Source organism: Mesoplodon mirus, assembly GCF_964341445.2.
Source record: "Mesoplodon mirus genome assembly, chromosome: 1".
Taxonomy (NCBI): Eukaryota; Metazoa; Chordata; class Mammalia; order Artiodactyla; family Ziphiidae; genus Mesoplodon; species Mesoplodon mirus.
This window is the reverse complement of record NC_138976.1, coordinates 3,569,721-3,594,419: the sequence shown is the minus strand read 5'-3', so window position 1 is coordinate 3,594,419 and position 24,699 is coordinate 3,569,721. Positions and strand designations below refer to the sequence as shown.

Genomic DNA, 24,699 nt, shown 5'->3' with positions numbered 1-24,699 from the left:
TCACCTGGGACTCAACGGAGGTGACCCGCAGACTCATGGAAAATTCCTTCGAGGAGCGAGCCTGGGGAGGTCCAGGGCAAGACATCCTGGGGAGGGTCTGAGTGAGTGTCCAGGCCCACAGACAGGTCCAGAGCTAGGTGCGATGGCAGGGGAGGGGCAGCGCTGGGGCCAGAGCCCAGGTGCCCGGGGTCAGCGTGGGCCCGGGTCTGCATATATCCCGAATCCTCGAGAAACAGCCTCCCCAGGGTTGTGGTGGGGTCAGGCTGGGCAGCAGCACCCTGTCCTCTGGGCCATTGCTGGAGGCAGTGTGGCCTGTGATCCCGACCGCATCCGTGCTGGCTGCCTTGATTTTCCTGCCTCCAAAGGGGACAGGGACTTGGGGGTGGGGGAGGAGAAGACACTGGCTGGGAGCCCGGAGCTGGGGCCCAGGCCAGAGCAGAACCAGCCACCGATGTCCCTGCTCCTCCAGCCTCCGGGCCTTGAGTGGCTCTGGCAGGAGGGCAGGGAGGGCCCTGAGCAAGCTTGTTCCCAAAAGATGCTCCCCCTCCTCCCCGCGGGTCCCATCTCCTTCCCTCTCTCCCCCCTCCCCCAGCCCCCTGTACAGAAACCAACAGGACTAAGCTTCTCTCTCCACATCCCACCTGGGTCACCCGTCAGCACCTAGACTCCAGCCTGACTTTCCCGTACCCATCCCTGCCCAGAGACCATGACTGCCCTCTGTCCTGGCAGGGGCCTGGGCACTAGGGGTCGGGCTGGTCTCTGGAGCTGGGGCAGGTGGTAGCCATGGCGCTGGCCCAGGCAAGTTGGGCGGCGACTTGGTGGGGGTGAGCCTCTCACCCCCCCAACCAATACCTACCGAGTCCTGGTGCACAGGCTGCAAGGGCCCTGGGGTCGGCTGATCGAGTGGGCTGGGGGCGTGTGCTCAGGTGTGTGCATCTCTTGGCGGCTGGTGGGAGGGGAGACCCAGCAGCCGGGTCGGAGCGGGTGTGCCCGGAAGGTGGCAGGTCTGCGCTCTGCTCGAGGGTCCAAGGGGGCGCTCCTCGGAGCAAGTCCTGCCTGGGGGGCGTCCTCTTCCCCCTCCTGAGTCTGGCTTGGCTTCTCTCTTCAGCTCCACGCAGACATTCCTCAGGAAAGAGCGTGAAATACAAATTGAATAATTGCCGTTATTCCATATTTGACTTAGATGCTCTGATATAATAATCAGAGAAGAAACCAGGATAAGTGGTAAAATTCATGCTAAGAATTTATATTTAAAATTTTTCTTTACTTAGAATGACATTAAATAGCAGCAAATAAAAAACATCACGTGGAGGAAAGGACCAGGCTCTGGATCCCAACGCCTTTAATGACCCACCTTGCCTGCTGTTTGGAACAGGGCCCTGCATTTCCATTTTGCTCTAGGCCTGCACCTGGGGCCCTCCCCGACCTGCTTCTCCACCCCAGCTTCCCGCTGACTCACTGTCCACCCCCATCTCTGCCCCGCTCCTCCCCAGGCCCCCCGGCCGCTGCCCTCTGTCCTGGCTTGGAGTCCAGGCCGCCCGCACCATGCCCTTCATATCACCCCACTCCCTCCCTTCCTCTCTCCCTTCTGGGCCCTCTCCTAGCAAAACCCCACCCCTGGTTAAACCCCCTTGTCCACCTGGTCCCTGCAGCTCCCACCCTGCAGGTGTGTCCAGAGAAAACCTCACCGCTGTGCTGACTGGGTGTCGGGGAGGGACAGGGCCTGGGCTGCATCGTGTGTCCAGCAAGTATCTGATGAGGAGTAAGCTGATGACCCCTGAAGCTCTTTGCGCCTGTGCGCCAGGTCACCTGCTTGGCCCTGCCCCTTGCAGTCCTGCCCCAGCCTGCCCACCAGCACCAGAGCCCCGCCCCCAGCCCCTCCCACCTGCTCCGCCCCTCCTAGCCAGGAGGGCTTCTGTGCAAGGTGACCGTGGGCCTCCTCCCAGCTCAACGGACTACCAGCTACTGACCAATCAAGGGCTCAGAAGCCTCCCCTGGGCCGTTCTCAGCAGGAGTGGGCTCAAGGCCACGGACACAGGATGGAGACCCCACGCGGCTGGGGATTCCATCCCGTGTGAGCCGAAGGTGGAGAAAGATCTTGACTCTGTGTGCGCAGGAGAGTCTGTGGGGTGGACGGTCTGCCCTTCCGTGGCTGCCATCCTGCTGACCCCACTGGTGTCCGTGGAGCAGCCTCCGCACCTGCAGGGATGGGGGGAGGATGGGATGGAGATTCTGCCACGGGACCGCTGCAGCCCTCACCCCCGACCCCCTCCCCTGCACGGGACCCTCTTAGGCAGATGTGACTTTTCCCAGGTTTCCTGTCCCTAACCCCCACCCCCCCTAAGCATGGCTCCTTAGCTGTGGACCCAGGGGGGACGGGACAGATTCATGCACACCCATGGGTGTCACACCCCAGGGCTGGGTGTGGGATTAAGTGGGGCCACATCTCTCAGCGACGTGGAGCAGACGGATTGGTAAGCACCTGACAGTGTGAGTGTGGGCTGGGGGCCCCAACTTTCCATGACTAGGGGTGACCTTTGCATGGGGAGAACACCAGGGGGGAGCTGGAATTTTCGGGAAATGTGCCCCAGTTCCCACCCCTTCTTCAGTTTGGCCTCCTTCCCTTCTCTCCTGGGGCAGGGGCTTCCTCCCCTCCTCATCGAGCTGGGGAGGCTGGGCAGTTTAGGAATGGCGTGGCTGGGCTCCTGGATGCCCATAGCGGCTCCTGCTCTGTAACCTTCCGTGACTCCCACCGCCCAGCCCTACTGTGTGCCCCTCAGAGACGCTTCATTCCAGCAACACAGGTCTCCACGCCTTGGCTCACAAGATCCTTCCGGTCCAGCTGCCCCTCTCTGTTGACCCCCCAGGATCTCACAGTTTACAAAGGAGAAGGATCCCTTTGTCCCCATCCTTCCAGTCTCCCAGATGGGGTGGAATTTGGCAAAGCCAGAGGATGGAGTAAGAGCCTGTGTTCTCTCCACTGATTGCCAAGGGGGGAGTGAGCCGGACCCCAGGCAGTGGGGCTTGATGGTCTCTGGGCTCTGTGGGGTCCTCCCTGTGAGACCCAGGGTGAGCCTCAGTCTCCTCCTCTGTGAAATGGGAATAATACTGGTGTCGCTCTCCCAGGGCTGCTCTGGGTCATCTCACACTCGGGGTTGGAGGCACTGATGCCCCGGGCCGCCCTTTGGGGTCTTCCTCACTGACTAGGAAGGAAAGACTTGTAATTAACACCTCCCACGTGGACTGTGCCTCCTGACGGCTGACAGCCGCTGGCCGGGAGCTGCTTCTGGCTCTTTAAAGGTCCCTGCGATCTTCTCTGGTTGTTAATTCGCACTGTCTGTGGAGAAAGCAAATGTCACTTTCTGCTGGCCCCAGACCCCTAATGAGTGGTGTCTGGAATAATGAGTTTTCCCTGTGCTCTCATTACATGGAAATTACTTCCAAAAAGCAACTCAAGAGGGGCATGTGGGCCTGAGGCAGCCCTTTCCAGAGGGACACCGGTCCTTGGGACGAGGGGTGCCTTTGCCCTGGGGAGGGGCTTACAGGGGAATGAAGCCAGAGGCAGGGCCTGAGCTGCGGTTGCCTGGGAAGCCGGAGTTTGGGCGGCCCTGTGGGCGTGCCCGCCTTGGAGCTCAGTGACGGGAGGAATGAGTTCCTCTCAACCCCTGCTGCCCAGGCTCCACGCAGGCGCATTTCCTGCTCTTCTCTTAAAAGGATGCTTTTTGGCAAACCTCAGAATGTCATTAAAATTTCTCGGGCTCCCCTTAAGTGGAGTACCGTGGGCTATGACCTCAAGCCAAGTCTGCGCCTTGCCCAGGTGTGTCTCCCGTTGGCGAGCTCTCTCCTGGATGTCCCGGGAAGGAGCCATCATCTTGCCGCTGCAGGACAGGTTGGCCGGGTCCTGACGCTCACTGGCTGGGATGCCATCAGATTGAATTCACTTCCAAATAGAGCTTTGTTGACACAACTACTAAATGCCAGATGACTCTTTTTGCTCTCTCCGCGTATTTCAGGGCTCTGCCAGCAGTGATGAGTGTTTCATTGTAAATTGCTACACTGGCCACAGCGTACCCCTCGCTGGGCACTGTAGGGCCGGCCAGGTGGGTTCTGATGTGCTGTGGGTATGGGGGTGCCCACAGCCTGCACGGCTTGGACCCCAAAACCGAGACGCCCTCTGTGAGCCAGCCGACTCCCTGGATGACGGCATGGCCTCTGCCACTTGGAAGGTTCACTCCTGTTGGTGCCTGGGGTTTCCCTGCTGCTGTAGCCGCCATCCACGCAACTAAGAGCAACTCCATGCCTTCCCCACACCGCACTCTGATACCCACCCCCACAGGAAGCATTGCCTGCTCTCCCAGTGGCCCCCGACCCACCTGGCTGTCTGCCCCTGCAAACCCCACACAGCCTACAGGACTGAGTGCATGTGTGCCTGCCTGCAGTGTGGACGTGTGAGTTCATAAATAAATGTGTGGGCTCCTTAGGAAGGACACACTAGATGTTCATGAAACAGTTGAAAATGCACACACGGCTGAATGAACGCGTGTATGAATGTGAATTTGTTCATTAACACGCACAGGTGAGACTCCGCTGTCCGTGTGGCTTTTGTAATAGCGGCCACCAGCAAACACTCCCTAAAGGCCTGGACTCGAGCTGGTGGTCCAGGGCAGTGACCCTCACGGCTGCCAGCTCCCCAGCCCTCCCGTTTCTGGCTGGTACACCCATTTCTGGGGGCGAGTTCTGTGCACCTGGGGAGGTCTGGGAGCCTCCCCTTTGGGGGGTCCCTGCTCATCTTGTAAAGGAACACCTTCCTGGCATGAGGTGCCCCTGCCCACTGTACCTTGGACAGCGTTTCTGAAATGGTAATGAGGATCTGAGAGACCTCATTAATCCCAACAGCCGTGACTGGGGTGCCCAGTCATTCTGCTGGGGCTGGCGGAAGGTGGAATTTGCTTTCTTCTTTAGTCAAAGAAAATGACTAAATGCACGAATGACTAAGTCTGTGAATAATGAACTGTGGAGGCTTGACGCGCGGGCCACTCGGCGGGCATCACGCCATCAACGTCCTGAAGGGATGAGTGAGAGAATGACAGAAGGCAGGGTGCTGGCTCAGGAGGTGCTCGGAGGTCCTCAGAAGCCCGCATGGTGGCCCTCAGGACCCTCTCACCTCCAGGACCCTCAGCCTTCCCGCAGCCCTGGCTGGGGGTCAGTTGACTGAGAACATCCCAGGCCTGAGCTTGGTGGCAATCTTCTTGAGCACAGGACCGTGAAGAAGGCCTGCGTGCTGGCTGAAAGGTCACCCTCTGGCTTCCTTCTTTCTTTTGGGTTCCTCTTGTAAAATGTACATTAATAGGCTTTGTTGTTAAGCAGTTTTGGGTTTACAGAAAAATTGAGTGGAGTTGAGGGGAGGCTTGAACCTTTGCACGTTCTGTGGGTTTGGCAATTGTGTGATGACGTGTACATCATCACAGCATCCCACAGAGTAGGCCACTGCCCTAAACACCCCACCCCTGTGCCCCACCTGCTCATCCCTCCTCGCCCAGCCCCTGGCAATCATCTCGGGGATTGTGCGTTTGCTGTTGCATCTGAGAAGTCACTGCCATGCTGAGGGTCCTCTGGGTTTTCTCCTATGTTATATTCTGGGAGTTTTACAGCGTCACATTTTACATTTGGGTCTATGATCCAGTTTGAGTTGATGCTATGAAAGATGTAAAGTCTGTGTCTACATTCTTTTTTTTTTTTTTTTTTTTTTTGCGTGTGAATGTCCAGGGTTCCTCTTTAAAAACCCAGCATGTCCTGGCGAGAGTAGCTCATGTGCTTGCTTGTGACGCCTGTGCTTGGGTCGTTGTACTCCCAGGCCAGCCTGGTGCCCGTGAGTCCTGAAGAAAAGATCAGGCTGCCCTGTGCTGGGCACCACTGGTGAGGCGGCACCCGTGCCCTGGTCTCTGCCCCTCGGGAGGCCACTGGCTCCCAGAGGACTGATGAGGAATGTCGGCCCCCATCACCAGCCGTCCCCCCAGTCTCGCACCCACTCAGAGTCATCGGGGTGGGGGACACGAGAAAGGCAAGTGCTTCCAGGCCGCTCTTCTTTGTTCTCATCACTGTCGGGGCCGGTGGCCCGAGGTCCTGCACAGACCCGTGTGCCGTTAATGCTGCTGGCGGGGTCGAGACCAGGTTGTTCCTGAACCTTCCTGTGCACCTCCTCTTGGTGGGGCCGGACCCTGGGTCCGTGCAGAGACCGAGGCAGTCAGGGTCCAGCTCCTGCCTTCAGGGAGGGTCTGGTGGGGAAAAAGGCAGCCATGGCGCAGCCTGCCGGGACCCTGAGAGGGACTCAAGTGGGCAGGGGCACAGATGTGCACAGCAAAGCCAGTCTGGAGAGTTGGAAAGGCATCCTGGAGGAGATATCATCCAAACGGAGATTTACAGGACAGGTAAGAATTCACCGCAGGTATCAGTGAGGGGAAAGGGGGACAAGGGGCGTTTTCAGGGCAATAGGGACCAGCCAGAGCTGGTGTGACGTGATGTGGAGCTGTGATGACTTCAGCAGAGGCCACAAGGGACACACTGTGCTTGAACCAGGTGGGCTCGTTGCTGCGGTCTTGGGAGCGCACACCTTGGGGACCACGGGTGTCTCCACGACAGGTCTTAGAATGGACTCGGGCCTGTGGTGGGTGATTTTCAGGGGGACTCAAGGAAGGAGGGTTGGCTCTGGCTTGGGTGCTATTAGGAAGCGGCTGGGGGGTTTTGACCACAAGGCAGATAATGGAAAGAAAGGCTGGGGGGCCTGGGGTGCCGAGCTGAGGAGCTCGGGGCAGTGGGAGTCCCTGGGGGCTTCCGGCTGATCGGAGCTGGGCGCTCTCGGAAGGCATCAGAAACCCACTTCACTCTGGGGCGAAGACCCAGGCCTGGGACCTCCTGAGACCCAGGAGCCCAGACCACTCAGCCCTTTGGGCTCTGGGACTTGGAAGGAAGAGAAACACACTCTCAGAGCCTGTTTCCATCCAGCTGCCCGGGGCCTGCTCCCCACCTCGGCCACTCAGCTCCTGGCGCTTGCCCAAGTTCAGGGACTGGCGGTGCAGTGGTGAGCTGGACAGGACGCCACCCTTCCTGAGCCCCTGGCCAAGCCTCTATGTGGCTCCTTCACACTTAATTCCTACATCTTTTTAGTTATTTCATTTTAAGTGTATTTTTCAAGGTTGAAAACACTGTCTAGTGTAGACCATAGTTAACTGGTCCGACTAGTGTGGTTCCCAGCCCAGCTGGGATCTCCTGTTCTAGAAATTCATGGCCAGAGGATGGCTAGGCCCGGGCCTGTCCTGAGTGTGGCCATGCTGGGGGCCCAGGGTGTTTTCCAACTTTAACTCCCACTGCTGCACCCCCATCCCCCCATGTACCCGGGGCCCAGACTCACATCCTCCCTCCCCCCATCCCCCCACCCCTTTCCTTCCTTTCGTATAAAAAACAGACGTGGTTGGAGCAGAATGAAATCACATGTCCTTGGCACTAGGCACTGTGTGTGACACCCAGAGTCTCATTCTCGCCATCCCCACAAGGGCAGGGGACGGTTTCTCCATTTTACAGATGAGAACACTGAGGCTGGGGTTGAGGGCTCAGTGCTCAGGGCTGTCTTTCCGCGCCTCGCCGCATCCTGAAAAGAGCTCATGCTTCATCCGAATCTGAACTAGGACAACTGGGGCACCTCTTTCACCCCAGAACCCCCAGCATCCCATTTTGCCCGTTTAGGGGGCATTTGGGGGAAATTGTCTCGTCCCCTCCAAAGTCCCCCTGGAGGCAGCAGGAGGCAAGGGATGGTCGGGGCTGCCACGGGGGCCAGAGGGAAGCAGCCTAACTCCACGTGTCTGGCAGCCGTTCCCTCCAATTAGCAGGAATGAGCAGGCGCTGCCCACAAGAGGCCCTGGTAATTAGAAGGTCACTGTGGTGTTCCTTCTCTTAATTACATTTGGGTGACGGTCGCAGCCGTGAAAGAGCCAGGGGGTGACCCTCTGCCCCTGGGGAAGTGCATCCACATAGAAGAAAAAGAGAGAGGTCCACGGCCTCGAACCTGGGGGCATTGCACCATCTTTGCTGCCTTGTGCCTAGCTCCCCACCCGGGGTGGGCACGCATCCAGGTACTTCAGGTCTACTTGAGGTACGAACCTCATGGTTGTGCCTGTGGGTGCCCTGGTTGGGCACCTCTTGGTGGCTAACCTGTCTTTCCAGGTCGTGTTTGCAGACTGGGATCTGAGCCCCGAGCTGCAGGAATCCAAGGGGCGAAGCTTATTGGAACAAGCCATGGGTTGCTGTGGACACCTTGATGCATGAACTAGGCTCGCAGGATCCTGTAGTCACATGGATCCCTGTTCAGAACCCAGCATGTGCTGGATGCTTCCTGTGCACTGACACTTGTCTTTCCAAAAGCTGGCGCTGTTGTTGATGCCCAAGGTCACCGAGCTTGTGGGTGATGAGCACCAGAGTCAAGTCCATGTTTGTGTGGCCCCTAAGCCTGTGCTCTTCTCTTGAGGCACTGCACAGTCAGTGGAAGAGCCCTGTCCTTGGGCGTGCAGAGGCCTGTTTAATTCCCATGCCCACCATTTGCTGGCTTTGAGACCTTGGGCAAAGAAGCACCCTCTGAGGGCCGTGCTGATGACCCCTAATAGGATACATGCCAGAATCTGATCTTGGGGGTGTACGTGAGACAGTACACGTAAACGTGCTTTAGAAACGGTTCTGCAAGTGCTGGCGTGTATGAGGAAGCAATCCAGGACTCACAGCTCTGATTCACGGGTCTGATCTTGGAGCCCAGAGGGACCACAAGAGATGATGTAGGGCCCCAGCAATTCAATCCAACAGGATGGGCAGGGCTGGACTAACACCAGGGTTTCAAACTCCAAACTTGACTCTCTCCACTCCTCTGGTGTTAGTGTTCCCTGAGAAGCCAGCACCTCTGCTGGGAGGCCTCCATCCATCCATCCATCCATCACCCACCCACCCATCCATCCATCCATCCGTCCATCCATCATCCATCCCCCTGTTTGTCCATCTACCCGTCCATCTAATATCCATCCATCTATCCATCCATCCATCCATCCACCTATTCGTCCATCCAGCCATCATCCATCTATCCATCTATCCATCTATCCATCCATCCATCATCCATCCATCTACTTATCCATTCCTCCAGCACTAATCAAGCAGTTATTTTGTGCCAAGAGACAGGGCAGCCAGCACAACCAGACCGGGCCCTGCTTAGGATCTAGTGGGTGAGAGGCGTCGCTTGGGCCTTCATATAAAGACAACTGTAATATTCACTTTGGCAAGTTTCAACAGGATAAAGGCTCAGATGGCCTGGTGGGTGTCCCGGCTCCTGGGACTCTGAGCAAGTTACAAGCTTCTCTGTGCTTCAGTTTCCTCACCTGTCCGTGGAGAATAACTATAGTGCTGACCTTGTCTGTCTATCATGAGGTGCTGGTGCCTTTGTGAGCGTGATGTTCTCAGAAGAATGTCTAAGTGTTTTTCTACTGCAACTATTATCGTCACTGCCACTTTTGCTCCGGGCCCTGTGAAGGATGGCTTGGAGATGTGAGGCCGAGGAACAGGAGGGGCTCTCATGTCCTTCTGATATGGGGAGGGTGGGAAACATGCTTGCTCCTAAGATCCCCTAAACCCACCTATATGAGTCCCTGGGGGCCTTGGTGAAGTTAGGTAGAGGTGACATGATAGGGCAAGGATGGGACCTCAGGGAGGGGGCCTAGGAACGGTGACCCCTTCACGTGGCTCTTCATGTGCCAGACGTCCTTTCGTGTAATCATTCCCAACCTTCTGGAAGGTTCTAGCACTATTCCCATTTTAAGCTATAGAGACTGAGACTCAGAGAGGTTAAGTAACCTGCCCAGGGACACAGCTAGTAGCCAGGACTCCCACCTGAACCACACGCTTTGCTGCTGGGCTCAGTGCTTTCCGTGCTTGGTCTGTGAGTGTCCTGGGGCTGCCCCAAACTGGGGGGCTGAAAGCAACAGGAGTTTATCGTCTCCTAGTTCTGGAGGACAGAAATCCAAAATCAAGGTGTCGGCGGGGCTGCGCCCCCTCCAGAGGCTTTGGGGGAGGGTCCTTCCTGCCTCTTCCAGCTCGTGGTGGCCCAGGTGTCCCTGGCTTGTGGTCGCACCCCTCCAGTCTCTGTTCCAACTTCATGTGGCTTCTCTTCTGTCTCTGTGTCTCTTATAAGGTCACTTGCCATCGGATTTAAGACCTACCTGGTTAATCTAGGATGATCTTCTCATCTCAAGATTGTTAACTTAATTACATCTGCAAAGACCTTTTCCCCAACCAAGGTCACATTCACAGGTTCTGGGGGTAAGGACACGGACGTACCTTTTGAGAACCCCCATTCAATCCACTACATTTGGGAACAGGTGAGACGGGTTCCCATCACAGGAGAAGCCTGCCGGAGGCTCTCTCATCCATGCTGGGAGGCTTAGGGTCCCCAGGGGCCCTGCTGGGGAGATGGACTCCCTCCTGCTGTGAGCACACGGCCCCAACTTGGTTATTTTAGCCCCTCCAAGAGTTGCTTCTGCGTGGCCTCCCATCCTGCCTGCTTCCAGAGGGCAGGGCGCTCGTCTCTGTCTCTTCTGTGGGCTCGTACCCCACTCTCGGCCTGGCATGCAGTCGGGGCTATTAACAGTCAGGCCCATGACTAGGCGGCGGCGGCTGGCATGGGGCTCCGTAGATGCGCCACGGCTTCGGTGGGGACCGCTCCTGTCAAGGGGTCTGAGCCTCACCAGCCCCTCCCCCAGGAGAGCAGTCTGCCAGCCCCTGATCCATGGTAACCACGTGTGACCGAAACGCCGTGATGAAAAATGCCAATATGTCAGAGGAGATGCAACAGGACTCGGTGGAGAGTGCTACTCAGGAACTAGAGAAATATACTATAGAGAAGGACGTTGCTGCCCGTATCAGGAAGGGGTTTGACAAGAAGTACAGCCCTACCTGGTGCTGCACCGTGGGGAGGAACTTTGGTAGTTTTGTGACACATGAAACCAAACACTTCATCTACTTCTACCTGAGCCAAGCGGCCATTCTCCTGTTCAAATCTGGTTAAAAGCATGGACTGTGCCACACGCCCAGTGATCCATCCAAAAAATAAGGACTGCAGCCTAGATTCCAAATACCAGAGACTGAAATCTTTAGCCTTGCCTAAGGGAACACTGGATCTTTATTGTGTTGTTTTGTACAGGACATTCTCTGTACTAGTTTGTTGTGGTTATTAAGCAACTAGCAAAACAAAACAAAAAACGAAAACAAAAACAAAACAAACAAACAAAAAACGTCAGGCCCAGGAAGGGAGGGACAGGGTGGATGCCGAAGACTGGCACCCACTCCACCGTTGTGTGGAGGCCCCAGCAGGCCGCTCTGGGGACCCTGAGCCTCGCACAGGTCCTGGCTGCCCCGTGGCCTGAGCCGAGCTGCTCAGCCCGGTCCATTAGCTCTTTTTACGTCTTGTCCTCTCTGTGGCATTGCCAGGAATGGCTGAGCAAACAACTGGACCAGGAGAACACTCTCAGGCCTGGAAATTCCAATAGCATTTCTTTAACGTGTCATAGTTGATTGGCAGTAGCTGCCTCTGATGGTTTCAGGGGGAAAAGAAAGTAATTTGGAGCTGGGAAATTGCTATTGATTGAGCAAGAAGTTACTGCAGCTGGGCTGTCTCTGCTTCCTCGGCTCCAGTTTCCCTGCTGCCATCCGAACGTTCCTGAGAGCTTTCCCAATTACCAGATGTGGTCGCAGCTGTGCGGTCAACAGACCCTGCTTCCCAGGCCAGGGCACCAAGGCCTGGTGGGCTCTCTGCACTTGCTTGGGGGTCCTGTAGGTGCTGTCCCGGCGCCCACCTCTCCAATCCTCCTGAACCATCGGGGGATGGGGGACACCGCCCCACGCCCAGAGGCCTCGGCACCCAGGCAGTGCCCTGAGGTGTGATACATGTGTAACTGGAAAGGCTGGATGCACATCTGTATCTGGACATGAAGGACCTCACACTGTCAAGTGAAACACCCAGAGAGTGGGAGCACGGATGCGGGTCTATGCCTCAACATCTGCAAACCTGCAAGGGGGCCCAGGGAGGGGGTGGCACCGAAGCTGCAGAAGTTTTGAGCTGGGTAGGGGTCTGGGGAGACTTTTCGGTTCTGCTCAGCTGAGTGGTGTGGATTCCCCCCGCCAGTGAGTTCCGATATCTTCATAGAGAGAAAAAACACTGCTTTTATGAACGTAGCCTTCTTGCCCCGTGAGGGGCTGTGTTGAGGGCTGTGCCACCTTCAACCAGGTGAGCACGGCCGTGGGTGCCTGGCTGGGCTGTGATTAGGGGGAGGCGGTAGGGGGTTGGATGAATGGAGGGTCCTGCTGGAGGACAGGGGAAGGAAGGGAATCCAGGCCCTCCCCTATCACCCGCTGCCCCGCATCAGCTCCCTCTGGAAAGGGACCCAGGCAGTACCCTGAGGTTTGACATCTGAGATTGGAAAGGAAGCCAGAGAAGTGAGCCACTAAAGCCCACTGGGACCTGTGGGCATGGCAGCCACAAGCCAGGAGGGCGGCCAGCATGGAGGACCCAGGCTCAGGGAACCAGGAGGGCTCGTCTCTGGCCCGGTGGCAGACAGGAGCCCTGGGGGCCTCGCCTTGACCCCAGCCCTCTCTGGGCAGGATGGGGGCTGCCTCTGCCCCTGGCTGTGCTCTGCATCCACCCAGGTTCCCTCTTCCGGTCCCAGCTGCCGTCAGTACGTGCTCACAGCCGCCACCTTCCGCCCTTGGCCACCTGGACCCTCCTGGTCCAAGGTTGCTGCCCCCGTGGGGGCCTGTGTCAGTGATGACCTGATGCAGGGGGTGTGGAGGCCTGTCCCCCTCACCTCAGTTCAGGCAACTCTGAGGTGGTGGCCTAGCCCCCAGGACCGCCCCCCCCCCGCCCCCCCACCGTGTGACCTGCAGAGCCTCGGCTGCTGCACCTTCACTGCAGGCCTGCCTTGTTCTCTGCCCACCTGCTGTCCTCAGCCCCTTACAGGGGGGCCTCCAGGGCCCACGCTCCTGCAGCCTGTTTCCTGGGAAGCAGGGCTGGGACAGGCCCTCCCCATGTGGGCAGGCTCCACTTTTCCTCTCCTCCCCAGGGGCACAGGCCCAGCCCGGGCTCCTGGCCCTGCCTGTCATGCAGGAGCTTCTGGAGACCCCAGGCTGCCCTAGGCCGTGACCACCGGGACCCTGTCCGCCTGCTCTGTCGGTCTTTCAGATGGAGCCTCTTCCCTGCCTCCCCACGGGGATGGAGCTGCCAGGCCCCCGGCCCAGTCTGGAGGCCTGCGGGTGCTTGGTGGGCAGTCCGACCCTGGCAACCCAGACCCTCTGCAGCGAGCCTGGGGCACAGCTTCCCCACTCAGGCAGACTTAAGTCTGGGCCCAGCTAGTAATCTAGTTGGGCAACGACCTTCCTGAGCCTTGGTCCCTCATCTGTAAGGCTGGGTACCCGGCTGGTGTGGGGGGTAAGGGAAACAGCCCATTAGAGCAGTTAGTACGTGCTCACTTAATGCCATGGGCCGGATCGGATCGTGCTGTCCCTCTGCAACAGCCGTGCCACTGTCCCGATGGCACCTCCGGCCTCATCACCCGAGGCTGGTGTCCGGGCTAGTCCTGTCTCACAGCCTCCTGCACCTGCGCAGGGCCATGGAGGGGCGGCGGGCCCGGGGCTGTACTGGGGGGCCCTGCCCCACGTCAGGCGGGCGCTGGGTGTTGCTGTGTCTGCTCCCAGAACTCCTCTCCTCGGGACGGGGCAGACAGCGCCGTCAACTCCGCTCAGGCCCGGGCTCCCCAGACCCAGCCGAGCATGCCCGGAACAGGGAGCAGTTCCTCCCAGCAGCTGGCGCGGCCCCAGGCTGGCATCTCCCGGGCCGAGTGATGCTGATTAACAGGAAATGATGCACAGGCAGAGGGAGCAGGCACAGTGCCGACCTGCTGGCCCGGGGCCCGAGCTCGTCATCCAGGCCTGGTCCCTGGGACGTGAGGATGTGGGGCTGGCTTCCTGCACCCACAGCTGTCTTCCTTCAGTGGCTTCCTCGGGGCCTCTGGGGCTCAGCAGGGGAGCAAGGATTCCAGGTGGGATTTATCATATATTTTATACACGACGGAGGCCCAGAGAGGCAGGTCTCGCCCAGATGCCCAGGTCCTCAGCTCCAAGAGCCCTCTCTGCTGGGGAGGCCACTCTGCTCTGCTGCCCCAAAAGACTCTCAGTTTGTTCAGACCAGACCATCCTTCTCTTTACTTGCCTTGACTTGCCCTCCCTCTGGCCATCTCCAAAAAAGAACCCGTACCAGCTTATTGCCCGAGTAACACAGGTCAAAATGGAAAAGCTAGAGGATCCTGAGAATTGAAAGAAGGAGGGGAAGAAATCCTCCCAAACCCCTTATCTGGAAGTAGCCCCTGTGTATGATTCAGCGACCGCTTTCTCATGTAGGCGAGGCATATCGTTATACAGAATCCACATTTGCTGTTTGTTACCTGTTAATTTCACTCAGCAGTTTATCGTGAGCACACATCTGTGTCAATAGCCGCGTTTCTACCACGTTGTGTTAACTTGCTATTTGTGCAGTGTTCTAGTGAACGTATGCACCGTAATTTATTCAAAGCCCTCTCACTTGACACTTCAATGTCTTTTTTAAAGTATGAAAGCATTTCTGTGCACGTCCTTAATTATTTCCTTAGGAAAAATTCCTAGAAGTGGAATTGCTAGGTAAGAGGGTATATGTGTATATACATTTCTTTTTTCAGAATAAATATGTTATTACTGTATAGTGATTAAAAAAAAGGTTTATTGAGATATAATTCATGTGCCATACAATTCAGTGATTTTTAGTGTATTCACAGAATTGTGCAAGCACCACGATCAATTGGAGAACATTTCGTTGCCCCTAAGGAGCCCCCGTCCCCACCAGCACTCCCTTCCATTGCCTGCCCCAGCCCCCGGCTACCACTAATCTGCTTTCTGTCTTGATGGAGTTGCCTCTTCTACAAGTGGAATCACAATACGTGGGGGAGAGTGCCTGGTTCCCTCCACCAGCACCCTGTTCTTGAGGTCCTCCACACTGTAAGATGGATCGGAACTCCACTCTTTGGTGTTGCTTGGTAACACCCACTGGAGGTGGCATGTCTATTAAGGTGGCATGTATATTATCTGGCTTTTCATAAGCACCGGGCATGGCACTCCCCAAAGGCAGCATCCATTCCGACTCCCAGCAGGAGTTGGGAGTGTCCAGGTCTCAGGGCGGGTTCTGGGACTCCGTCTTTGTCCCCATGCCTGGTTGGGGGCATCTGCCCTGGGGTCTTGGCCGGAGGGCAGATTGCAGACGCTGTCACAGCTGGGGTCAGCCGGAGCCCCACGGGGGCAGTAACGATCTTCAGGCTGTCACAAAAGTCTTTAAAATATCTTCAAACCAGAGGAATTTTAATTTGCCTTAATTAAAAAAATGGCATAGAGCAGCTTTTTTTTCTTTTTGGTGTTAGAAAAATTGATGTCAATCTCACATCCAACACACAATAGAAGTTTGGATACTTTTTATTTATTTATTAAAATTTGTTTATTTATTTATTTATTTTTGGCTGTGTTGGGTCTTCGTTGCTGCGCGCGGGCTTTCTCTAGTTGCGGCGAGCAGGGGCTACTCTTTGCTGTGGTGCGCGGGCTTCTCATCGCGGTGGCTTCTCTTGTTGTGGAGCACGGGCTCTAGGCGCACGGGCTTCAGTAGTTGTGGCACACGGGCTCAGTAGTTGTGGCTTGTAGGCTCTAGAGCACAGGCTCAGTAGTTGTGGTGTACGGGCTTAGTTGCTCTGCGGCATGTGGGATCTTCCTGGACCAGGGCTGGAACCCGTGTCCCCTGCATTGGCAGGCGGATTCTTAACCACTGTGCCACCAGGGAACCCCTACTTTGTAAAAAGTGTGGTTGCTATGACAGTAGGGAAGAGGCCATTAATATTTTCCACATTGTGGGGGACTGAAAAACTGCCCCCTCTCCTTTGGGTTGGTCCTTGCCCAGCAGGTTTTGGGAGAGCAGGGACCGCCTCTCCTAGGCCCATAGTGACAGCCCCGCCCACCACTGCCTAGACTGACGCCTGGGTCCCACTCCTTGGGTCAAGCATTGCCATCGGCAGCCTTCCTCTGGGGATGGAAGCTCTGGTGTGCCTCAACCAGCACCGCCTCTGGCCACATTTGCTCTGCCTGGGGGTTTGCAGCTCCTGGCCTCGGCATTCCATGTGGGCCCTGCTGGAGAAACTCGTAATAATAAAACCCTCAGCATTGATTGTTGGCTCTCTATCAGCTGCTACACGAGTCCCACGTCCTCCCTAGCATGGGCAGGAAGCAAGGCCCCGAGGAAGGACATGGCAAAGTGTATTCCTGACCCAGAACTCTGATCTCACCTGGAGTCGTCTAGAGCCATCCCACCTGGAGCCATCCCACCTGGAGTCATCCCGCTTGGAGCCATCCCGCCTGGAGCCATCCTTGCCCTGAGACAGACAGGGTCCTGGCCTCCAATGAGCTCTTGGCTTTAGTGGAGACAAGGCATCACACAGGGGCCGGCCTGTCTTTGTGGCACATCCTATCCTGCACGCCCACCGAGACTGGAGCTGGCTGAAGACCCCTGGCTGGAGGAGAGAGCTCTTGGCTGCTGGCCGAGCAACAGGGAGGGAAAGGTCAGGGGAGGGAAGTGGCTGAGGGCTACTCCAGGGTCAAGAATGGCACTGCTGCAGGCTGTGGAACAGATGCGGCAGGCGCTTCAGGGAACACAGCTGAAATACAACGGAAGGGGCGTCCCTGAACCCCACCTCCCAGGGACAAATGGCCTCCCCCAGGTGAGATCCCATAAGCTCTCTACACTTACAAGAATTTCTCTCTTTTCTTAAAGTGGATGAAGAAAAGGACCACATCTGTAACCGAACCCCATGCCCCTCTGGAGAAGTCCACTGCCCCAGTAAGTAGGTGGCTCTGAGCCATGGCCCTGACCCTGCCACAGGGGAAGGAGCCACGTCTGACACTGGCCATACAAGGAAAGGTACATACAAACCTCTGCTCTCCAGCTGGGGCTTGGGTGCGATGAATATTTCATACCCCAAGAAGGCGCTGACATTTTGCTGGATGGCTTCAATTAGCTCCAGAGCCTCATTCTCATGCTAATAATCAGCTTGCTTATCATGATGGTTTATTAATCTATTTCCCACTGTGAAGTCATACAGTGTGTTTCACAGATACCTCCTGCTGCTTCCTTGATTGGATGGAAATGACTTGGGCGCTGCAGTTCTCGGAGGACTGGGGTGGGGCGTGGGCTGGGACAAGAGGCTTACAGTTCTGGGGTGTTTCTCTGTGTTCCCGGAGGCTAAGGGGGCCCTTCTGGGTGGAGCATGGGGACATGAGGCCACGAGTGGTGGCTGGGTTTTCTCTTTTCTGGCTCTGGCTGTTGGGGCCATCCTGCGATTCCCCAAAGGGGGACAGGGAAGCATTGGGGAATCCTTTAGAAGAAATTTCTAAATGGACAATCTGAGATGGGTTTAGGTAGAAGGAGAGGTGGGAGACGGTAGAATAGTTTGGGTGGGCATTTTTTTTTCAAAAAGGATTTTTATGTAAAGGCTGCTATAGCCTGTGTCATGTGACCTGTCATCCTGGATCAGGATGGATGCCTGACCCCAAGGCAGCCACCAATAGACTTGTCAGTGGCTAGGAGTTGGCCCAGTGCTACAGCGATGCCTACCAGGGCTGGCCTGCCCACTGCAGGTGTCATCTTTCTAGGGCATGGCATACGGAGGCAGGAACTGGTCTCACTGGGGACAGTGGGTGTGGGGCTCCCCCTCAGGGCTGCTTGGCCATTCTCAGGTAAGAAAGTTTTCTTTGCTGGCTAGTGCCAGCTCTCCTGTCGGGGAGGAAACTGTTTTCACTGGGGAACACACCTGAATGAGCTGCTTGTGGAGGGAGAGCTCTGCTCAGGGATGGCTGGGGGACGTGGGGGGTTGGGGAGGGGAGGGGAGAAGCAGACGGAAAACTGAGCTGCTCCGGGCCAGGCTGGGGTCCAAGCACACAGATATGGCCAAGGCGATGCTTTCTTCACTTGAAATCATTTCAAAATAAAAAGAAGAGTTGTACACTAGGACAGAGATCTTCTGTATACGACCCCTCCCAGCCTCCCTAACGTCCCTACTTGATTGTAATACAGTCAACAAGGGGAAGCTATTACGGTGCGTGTAAGACTATTCCCTAAACCACAGACCTCGCTGCGGGCTCCCCAGTTTTCCACTGAAGTCCTTTCCCTGTTTCAGGATCCGATGTGGGTCCTGCCCCAGACGCCCCCTTGCATTTTGTTGTCTGCCCTCCTGAGCCCTCTGCCTGCGCTGTTCCCTCTGTCTGTTCATGTCTCTGCCTTTGGGACAGTGCTGGTCGGTTATTTTATAGAATGTGCCCCAATTTGGGTTTGTCAACTATTTTTTTTTTCACAAGTAGATGGAGGCTCTGCATTTTGGGCAGGAACATGAGAGAAGGGAGGCGCCCTCCGCAGCTGTCACGTGGGGAGGACCTGAGGTCTGTAGGTCTCAGGTGGTGTTAACCTTGATCGCTCCATCAAACCGGTGTTTGTTGGGTTTCTCTATTGCAAAGTTACTATTTTTAAAAGTTACTGCAGGGCTTCCCTGGTGGCTCAGTGGTTGAGAATCCGCCTGCCGATGCAGGGGACGCGGGTTCGTGCCCTGGTCCGGGAGGATCCCACATGCCGTTGAGTGGCTGGGCCCATGAGCCTGCGAGTCCAGAGACTGTGCTCTGCAACAGGAGAGGCCACAGCAGTGAGAGGCCTGCGTAGCGCAAAAAAAAAACCACAAAAAAAACAAAAAAAACGTTACTGGAAAGTTACTATTTTTCTCCTCATAACTAATAAATATCTTTGAGGGAAGTAACTGGAGACTTTACAATTCATTCCTTTTCCTTAAGCTTCTGTCCATGATTTTGAGCTGCCATTGGTGGGTCTTGCGGCAGCGGTGTGCTCACTGGGTATTCAATTCCCCTCATTCCTTCTACATGTGTTAATGAGAATTCTTCTCTAGGGAAGATTCGTCCCTTCTCTTCCACTTAATTATTTATCCAGTTATTTGTTAATGCCGGTATGGACTGGCAGACGTTCGCTTTGTTAGGGGTGAATGTAACACTCCCGGTGTTTATCATCTTGCCCAGGCTGCTCCAGCACGGGGGAGCTTCTTCGTTGGGCTCCCTGCCCTGCCCTCATGCCCTGCCCCCGTCACTTTCTGACATCACAGGATGCTCCAAGCGCTTGCCCTGCTCCACCCCGGAATCAGGCTCTTCTCCAGGGAGACCAAGAGGTTTCTGGAAAAGGAAGTCAGATGTCAGCTTTGCATCTCCTGCTGTGCAGCTTCCAGCGCCCCCTCTCCTGCCCGTGTCATTACCCTGCATCACCAGCGAAAGTCCCCACCTTCTGTCTCCGTCTCAGGGGTGGTGTGTTGCAGGGTTGGGGGCGGTGTCCCGTATTTGGTTTGGCAGAGGGCAGAGAGAAGGAAGCAGGTCAGGGCCGGTGGTGACGTAGAATGGATCTAGATGGGGACTCATCTTGGCTAATGGATGGCTGGTGGGGACCGGCGGAGGCCGGTGGGCCTGGTGGAGGCTGGTGGGTCTGGTGGAAGCAGGAAATGGAGTCAGAGAAGCCTGGCCCACTGGCGAGCCCCTCAGAGAGTGCACTGGATTGACCTCGGTCTGGGAGGGGTCTGAGTGACCGTAGCCAGACTGTAGACAAGTGGCGTGGCTGAGGAAAAGGAGGACGATCCCCCTGCACCCCACTGCCTGTGAACACCATCTATTCTACGCCCCACTGCTCGGGCCCTGTAGCTGCGCTCTGCACGGACACTCCCTGCTTAGTTCTCCTGCCTCCTTAGTGTCCAGCCGTCCACAGCATAGGCTCTGCCCTGACCTATGCTCAACCTTGGACTCCAGCTATGGAGGACTCTGCACCCAGGCTGGGGGATGACCTTGACTCTGAGCCCAGACCAACAAGACGCTCAGCTCATCACTGCTGCCTGATCCAGATAGAGCCCCTGAGCCCTGTCCATAGCTACACTCTGACCCTTGATTTTGCTTGTGGAACAGTAAGTCCCTCTTATTTGCAAAACCTTCTGCAAGCCCCTGAGCCCTTTCCTCATATGGCTGTGAGCACACACCTGAGGGCACATAGCTGAGTGCACACACCGCTGAGCTCACATCTGCGCACTGCTCCACGGGAAGCTCTGTGCCGTCTTACTCCTTGCTGGCATTTTAGGTGCCCTGATCACACCTGTCCTTACGCCAGCCCGTAGCCCCTCCTGACAGCTGGCTCTGGCCCTCACCTCCCACCCATGTCACCAGATTACCCCCCACTCCCTCCCCCTACAGGTCCCGGGAGCTCATCCCTCTAACCAGTTTCCTCCTTCCCTGTTGGTGAGTTGCATCTGCCTGTTTGCGCCAGGCTGCAGATCTTGGCAAAGGCCATCCATAAAAGCCGAGTTGCTCCCGACAGCATTGTCCCGATGGCTTTCCTCCTCTGGGGCTGCACTGGGAGACAGGAACAGGGTGGCCTGGCCATCCAGAGGATGGAGGCTGAGGGGAGGGTCCAGTCTTGTCAGGACCAGATTAAGGGCACTGTGGGTTTGGCATGTACCCCCAAACACCAGGGCTTGTACCTGGGACCTGGCTGGAAGCTCAGTCTCCGAGTTTGCAGGGAGAAAGGCTGGAGAGGGGCTTGGGAAGGAAGCCCAGGATTTGGATTTGGGGAGCAGCCGCCACTCCCTGGCCCAGAGGACACGGTGGGTCCTCACCTTCCTGAGCTTTGGTTTGTCCACCTGTACGTGGAGCCGTGTGTCTAGGCTGCTGCTGTGAGGGAGGAGCACGTGGGCAGGAGCCTGAGGCCAGGCAGCAGATGATTTGGGTGCCCTGCCCCGTGCTGTGCACACAGGGTACCCTGCCCGAGGGGGCTCTGCATGGACAGGGCTGGGGCAGGGCTGGGGGGCCGGGTCGGACCAAGGCATGGCGGCCCCTCCTTTCTCCCTGCTCCCAGACAGCCGGAGCCCTCTGGTCCCCTCCAGCATGGGCCACAGCGAGGCCCTCCGCCCCGTCTTCCTGCTCTCCCGTGCCCGCCCGCTGCTCGTGACTCCACCGCAACCGGGCGTGCTTTCTCTAGCACAGCAGGTCTCCAAGTGTGGTCCCCGTGCCAGCAGCACCAGCTGGAAACCTGTTAGAAATGCACATTCTCAGGCCCCTCCCAGGCCTGCTGGCTCAGAACCCTGGGGTGGAGCCAGCACTCTGGGGGTTCCTCCATACACCTGGGCTTGAGAAGGGTGCTTCGCACAAGTCAGATCAGCTGAGTCCCCCGTCGGCGCTCCCTGTGGGTTCTCAACCCAGCGGAGACACGCAGGATATTTATGAGCACTTACTTTGGGTAGGGAGTCTGCTCAGTGCCTGTTAAGTCTTACAAAGAGTGTGCAAGGTAGATGCTGGGTATTTCCGCATTTTCCCAGGTGGACGGAGGTGCGGCCCCTCCCTCGGGTGACCCAGCGTCTCTCCTGTCCCCCTGGGAGCCGGCATCAGCAGAGGGGAAGGCACTGGCCCCACGTGTCTGCTCCATCTGACAAGGGCTGCCCGCCACCCCCCCACCCGACCGACGTTCACCCGCGTGGCACAGGAGGATGGGTTTAGGGTGGCATTCTGTCTCCCCACGCAGCCCAGAGAGACAGCCCCACAAGGACTACTCAAGAGTCGCAGGCATTTAGATTGCCATCTTATTTAAATTTATGCCCGAGGATACAGGCAGAGAAAGGGCCATTTCAAAGTCAGTTTCTGCTTTATGGCTTTATGGGGGATGCAACGGGCAGCTGGTGAAAATATCTTGCCGCTCGCAGCACAAGAAGAGGATCACGTGGGTGGCTTGGGCTTTGGCTGTTTGGGGAAGAAATTCCGCCTCTCAGCCTGGGACCCCTTGCTGAGCCCAGTCCTTCCCCCAGACTCAGCCCTGATCCAGGCTTCAGGCTCAGCCCTCCTCGCTTCATACTCTAGTTCCAGACTGAGCCCTCTTCCTTCTGCAGGCTGAGCCCTGATCCCAGCCCAGACTCAGCTCCAGCCTGGCCTGCATTAATTCCTTTATAAAGTCATGCCATTATTTATGAGGGTGGTAGATTTAACTAGAACTCTCACAGTTTCATGCACCTCTTTGGGCTGACGTACTGTGCAGGAGGCACAGCTCCGAATGCATCATGGTTCAAGGTAGCTGACCTCCGCCGCTGGAGGAACATCTGCCCACAGACTGGGAGCGGACGGGGATAGAGATGGTTGGTGGCTCCTGACACCTCCTTGTGCACAGAATGGTATCTTGGCTGTGGCAGCTGGCAGCCCCGGGGGGAGCCCAGCCCAGGCCGCTGGGTTGACCCCTGCTCCCTCAGGCGACTTCACTGAGTCTCCTAAATTCCTGCAGTTTCTCTCTAATTTAATTCGGGGCTCAGACTCCGCATACTAGTGGGGTGGTGTTGCAGGCTGAGCCGAGCTGACCCTTACCAGGGGCACCTGTTTGTACACATCAGCCAGCACTGCCCCAGCCCTGGAGCGGCCCCCCTCGAGAGTGTGGACATCCGGCAGATCTATGACAAATTCCCTGAGAAAAAGGGTGGTCTGCGGAGCTGTATGATCATGGCCCCCCACCACGCCTTCTTCCTGGTCAAGTTCTGGGCGGACCTGAACTGGGGCCCGAGTGACGAGCAGGTGGGGGCCGGCGGTAGCAGTGGTGGCTTCTGTGGAGTGAGCAGCCAGTACGAGAGCCTGGAGCACATGACCCTCACCTGTTCCTCCAAGGTCTGCTCCTTTGGCAAGCAGGTGGTGCAGAAGGCGGAGCGTGCCAGCTGGAGGACGGGAGGTTCGTGCAACGCCTGCTGCGCTCACCCACGTGTGAGTACCTGGCGAATTTTCCACACAAACTGCAGCAGCTGCCCGAGCGCTATATGACGACCAGTGTCCTGGAGAACTTCACCATCCTCCAGGTGGTGACAGACAGAGACACCCAGGAACTGCTGCTCCGCTCTGCCTATGTCTTCGAGGTCTCCACCAGTGAGCGAGGGGCCCAGCACCACATTTACCGCCTGGTCAGGGACTGAAGGGGGACCCCAGAAGTGGCTCACCCCCAGAACACCCTCCTCCCAGGAAGGACCTCCAGCTTTCCTCACGCTTCTTACTTGGGGGGTGGGGTGGGCTGCTCCCTCTTAGGACCTTAAAAGCTCGGTGGTGGGTTGAACGGGCTGGGACTGAGAGGAAAGGATGGATCCTGATATTGGGACCTCACAGGGGTGTCTGAAAGGACAGATCACTGCAGAGCATTTGACACTGGGGACAGGAGTGAGACAGCCCCTGGGACAGCACGGGTTTCTGTCTCTGACAGGCATCCTCCCCCTTCTCTGTTTTGGGAGGCCCCAGTTACACATTGCCTTGTCCCTCTCTGTTTTTCAGCACCCACCTTCTTCCCAATCTGCCTCTCCTTACCAGCCCCATCCCGGGACCCTGATATTGAATTTTGAAGGTTAACCCTTTCTGTGCAGGAGTACAGCCAGGTGGGCCCTGGAAATCTCTCTATATTTTTAATATAACAAGAGATATTTATAAGTGGGTGTTAGGGTCGTGACTTTTTCTCGGCTGGGCAAGCAGTGGGGTGAGGCTTTTAAATCTCATGTCCTCCTCTAAATGAGCCGTGGGGCTAGACTGTGTTGCCTCGGTCTCCTCCCCTCCCCACAAAGTGTGTTGGTTTGTGTTTTGACAGAGGATAAAGCTATTTTACCAAAAAAAAAAAAAAAAAAGTGCCTTGCAAGCCCACTAAGGGGGCTCCTGTCTTCCTGGCAGCTCCAAGGAGGGAGCGCAGTGGAGCTCCAGGGCCTGACACTTAAGGGGCGGCCAAGCCTTTGGCTGCTCCAGGGCTTTGTAGCAGGTGCTACATCTCCAGCATCTGCAGGGCGTTCGACCTGGGGCAGGGCGCGGGGGAGGAGGCCCGAGGCTGCACGGCACGACTTGCATCTTGCTAAGGCCGAGCCCTCCTTCCCGCCCTCGTGGTAGCCCGCACACCACCTCAGCCTGGGGGCCTCAGTCTCTCCTCTGTGGAAAGGGCACAGCATGGCTGGGAGTCTGTGTTTTCTTCCCGTGGTCCACCCTGTGCCTCGCTTGGCCGAGGCGTCCTTGACCCTGACTCTGACCCTGGGCCTGCTCCTCTTGTCCCCGGGATGGGAACCATCACAAATCTGTACCCCCTGGGCTCTCCGAGCTCCTGGGTCTTCTCTCTCCTCAGCCCCTCACTCAGCTCAGCACCTGACCAAACTGAGGGCAGGATGGGAACCCTGGAAGGATGAGTGTAGACCAAAGGAAGCTAATGTTTGCAGCATGTCTGGACCAGAGGCCGGTGCCTTGGGTATGCTGCTCCCCCCTCGGACCCCCACCCCCTCACCACGAGCACCGTCCCCGCATGTCCCTGCTGGTCAGAGTGTGCTGGGAGACTGGCCCCCGTGGGCACGCCCCACGTGCATTTAGACCATGAGCCATGTGCACACTGGGTTTGAGACATGGGACTGAGGGCCCTCCTGGTGATCTTGGCTTCTGGAGAGAACTTTAGCTGCAGCAAGAGAGAGTGAGGTTAGACTTCCAGAG

General features: G+C 56.9%; 1 protein-coding gene and 1 pseudogene across 2 annotated transcripts; both read left to right on the top strand.

The window, feature by feature from the left end:
• Positions 1–10,811: 10,811 nt before the first annotated feature.
• LOC309801527 (dynein light chain 1, cytoplasmic-like) lies at positions 10,812–11,162 on the top strand. The gene has a single exon (XM_082616423.1). The coding sequence runs from the start codon at positions 10,814–10,816 to the stop codon at positions 11,090–11,092; it is 279 nt and encodes a 92-aa protein (XP_082472549.1). The 5' UTR covers positions 10,812–10,813; the 3' UTR covers positions 11,093–11,162.
• Positions 11,163–13,936: 2,774 nt separating this feature from the next.
• On the top strand, positions 13,937–23,228 carry LOC309801683 (transcriptional enhancer factor TEF-4-like; annotated as a pseudogene). The gene is made up of 3 exons: positions 13,937–14,021; positions 21,086–21,224; positions 22,554–23,228. The product of its transcript is annotated as a transcriptional enhancer factor TEF-4-like (transcript).
• The last annotated feature ends 1,471 nt before the right edge of the window (positions 23,229–24,699 follow it).

Bases quoted from the DNA above. Each gene is read 5' to 3' on its own strand.
- LOC309801527 (XM_082616423.1), top strand. From the start codon at position 10,814: ATGGTAACCACGTGTGACCGAAACGCCGTGATGAAAAATGCCAATATG.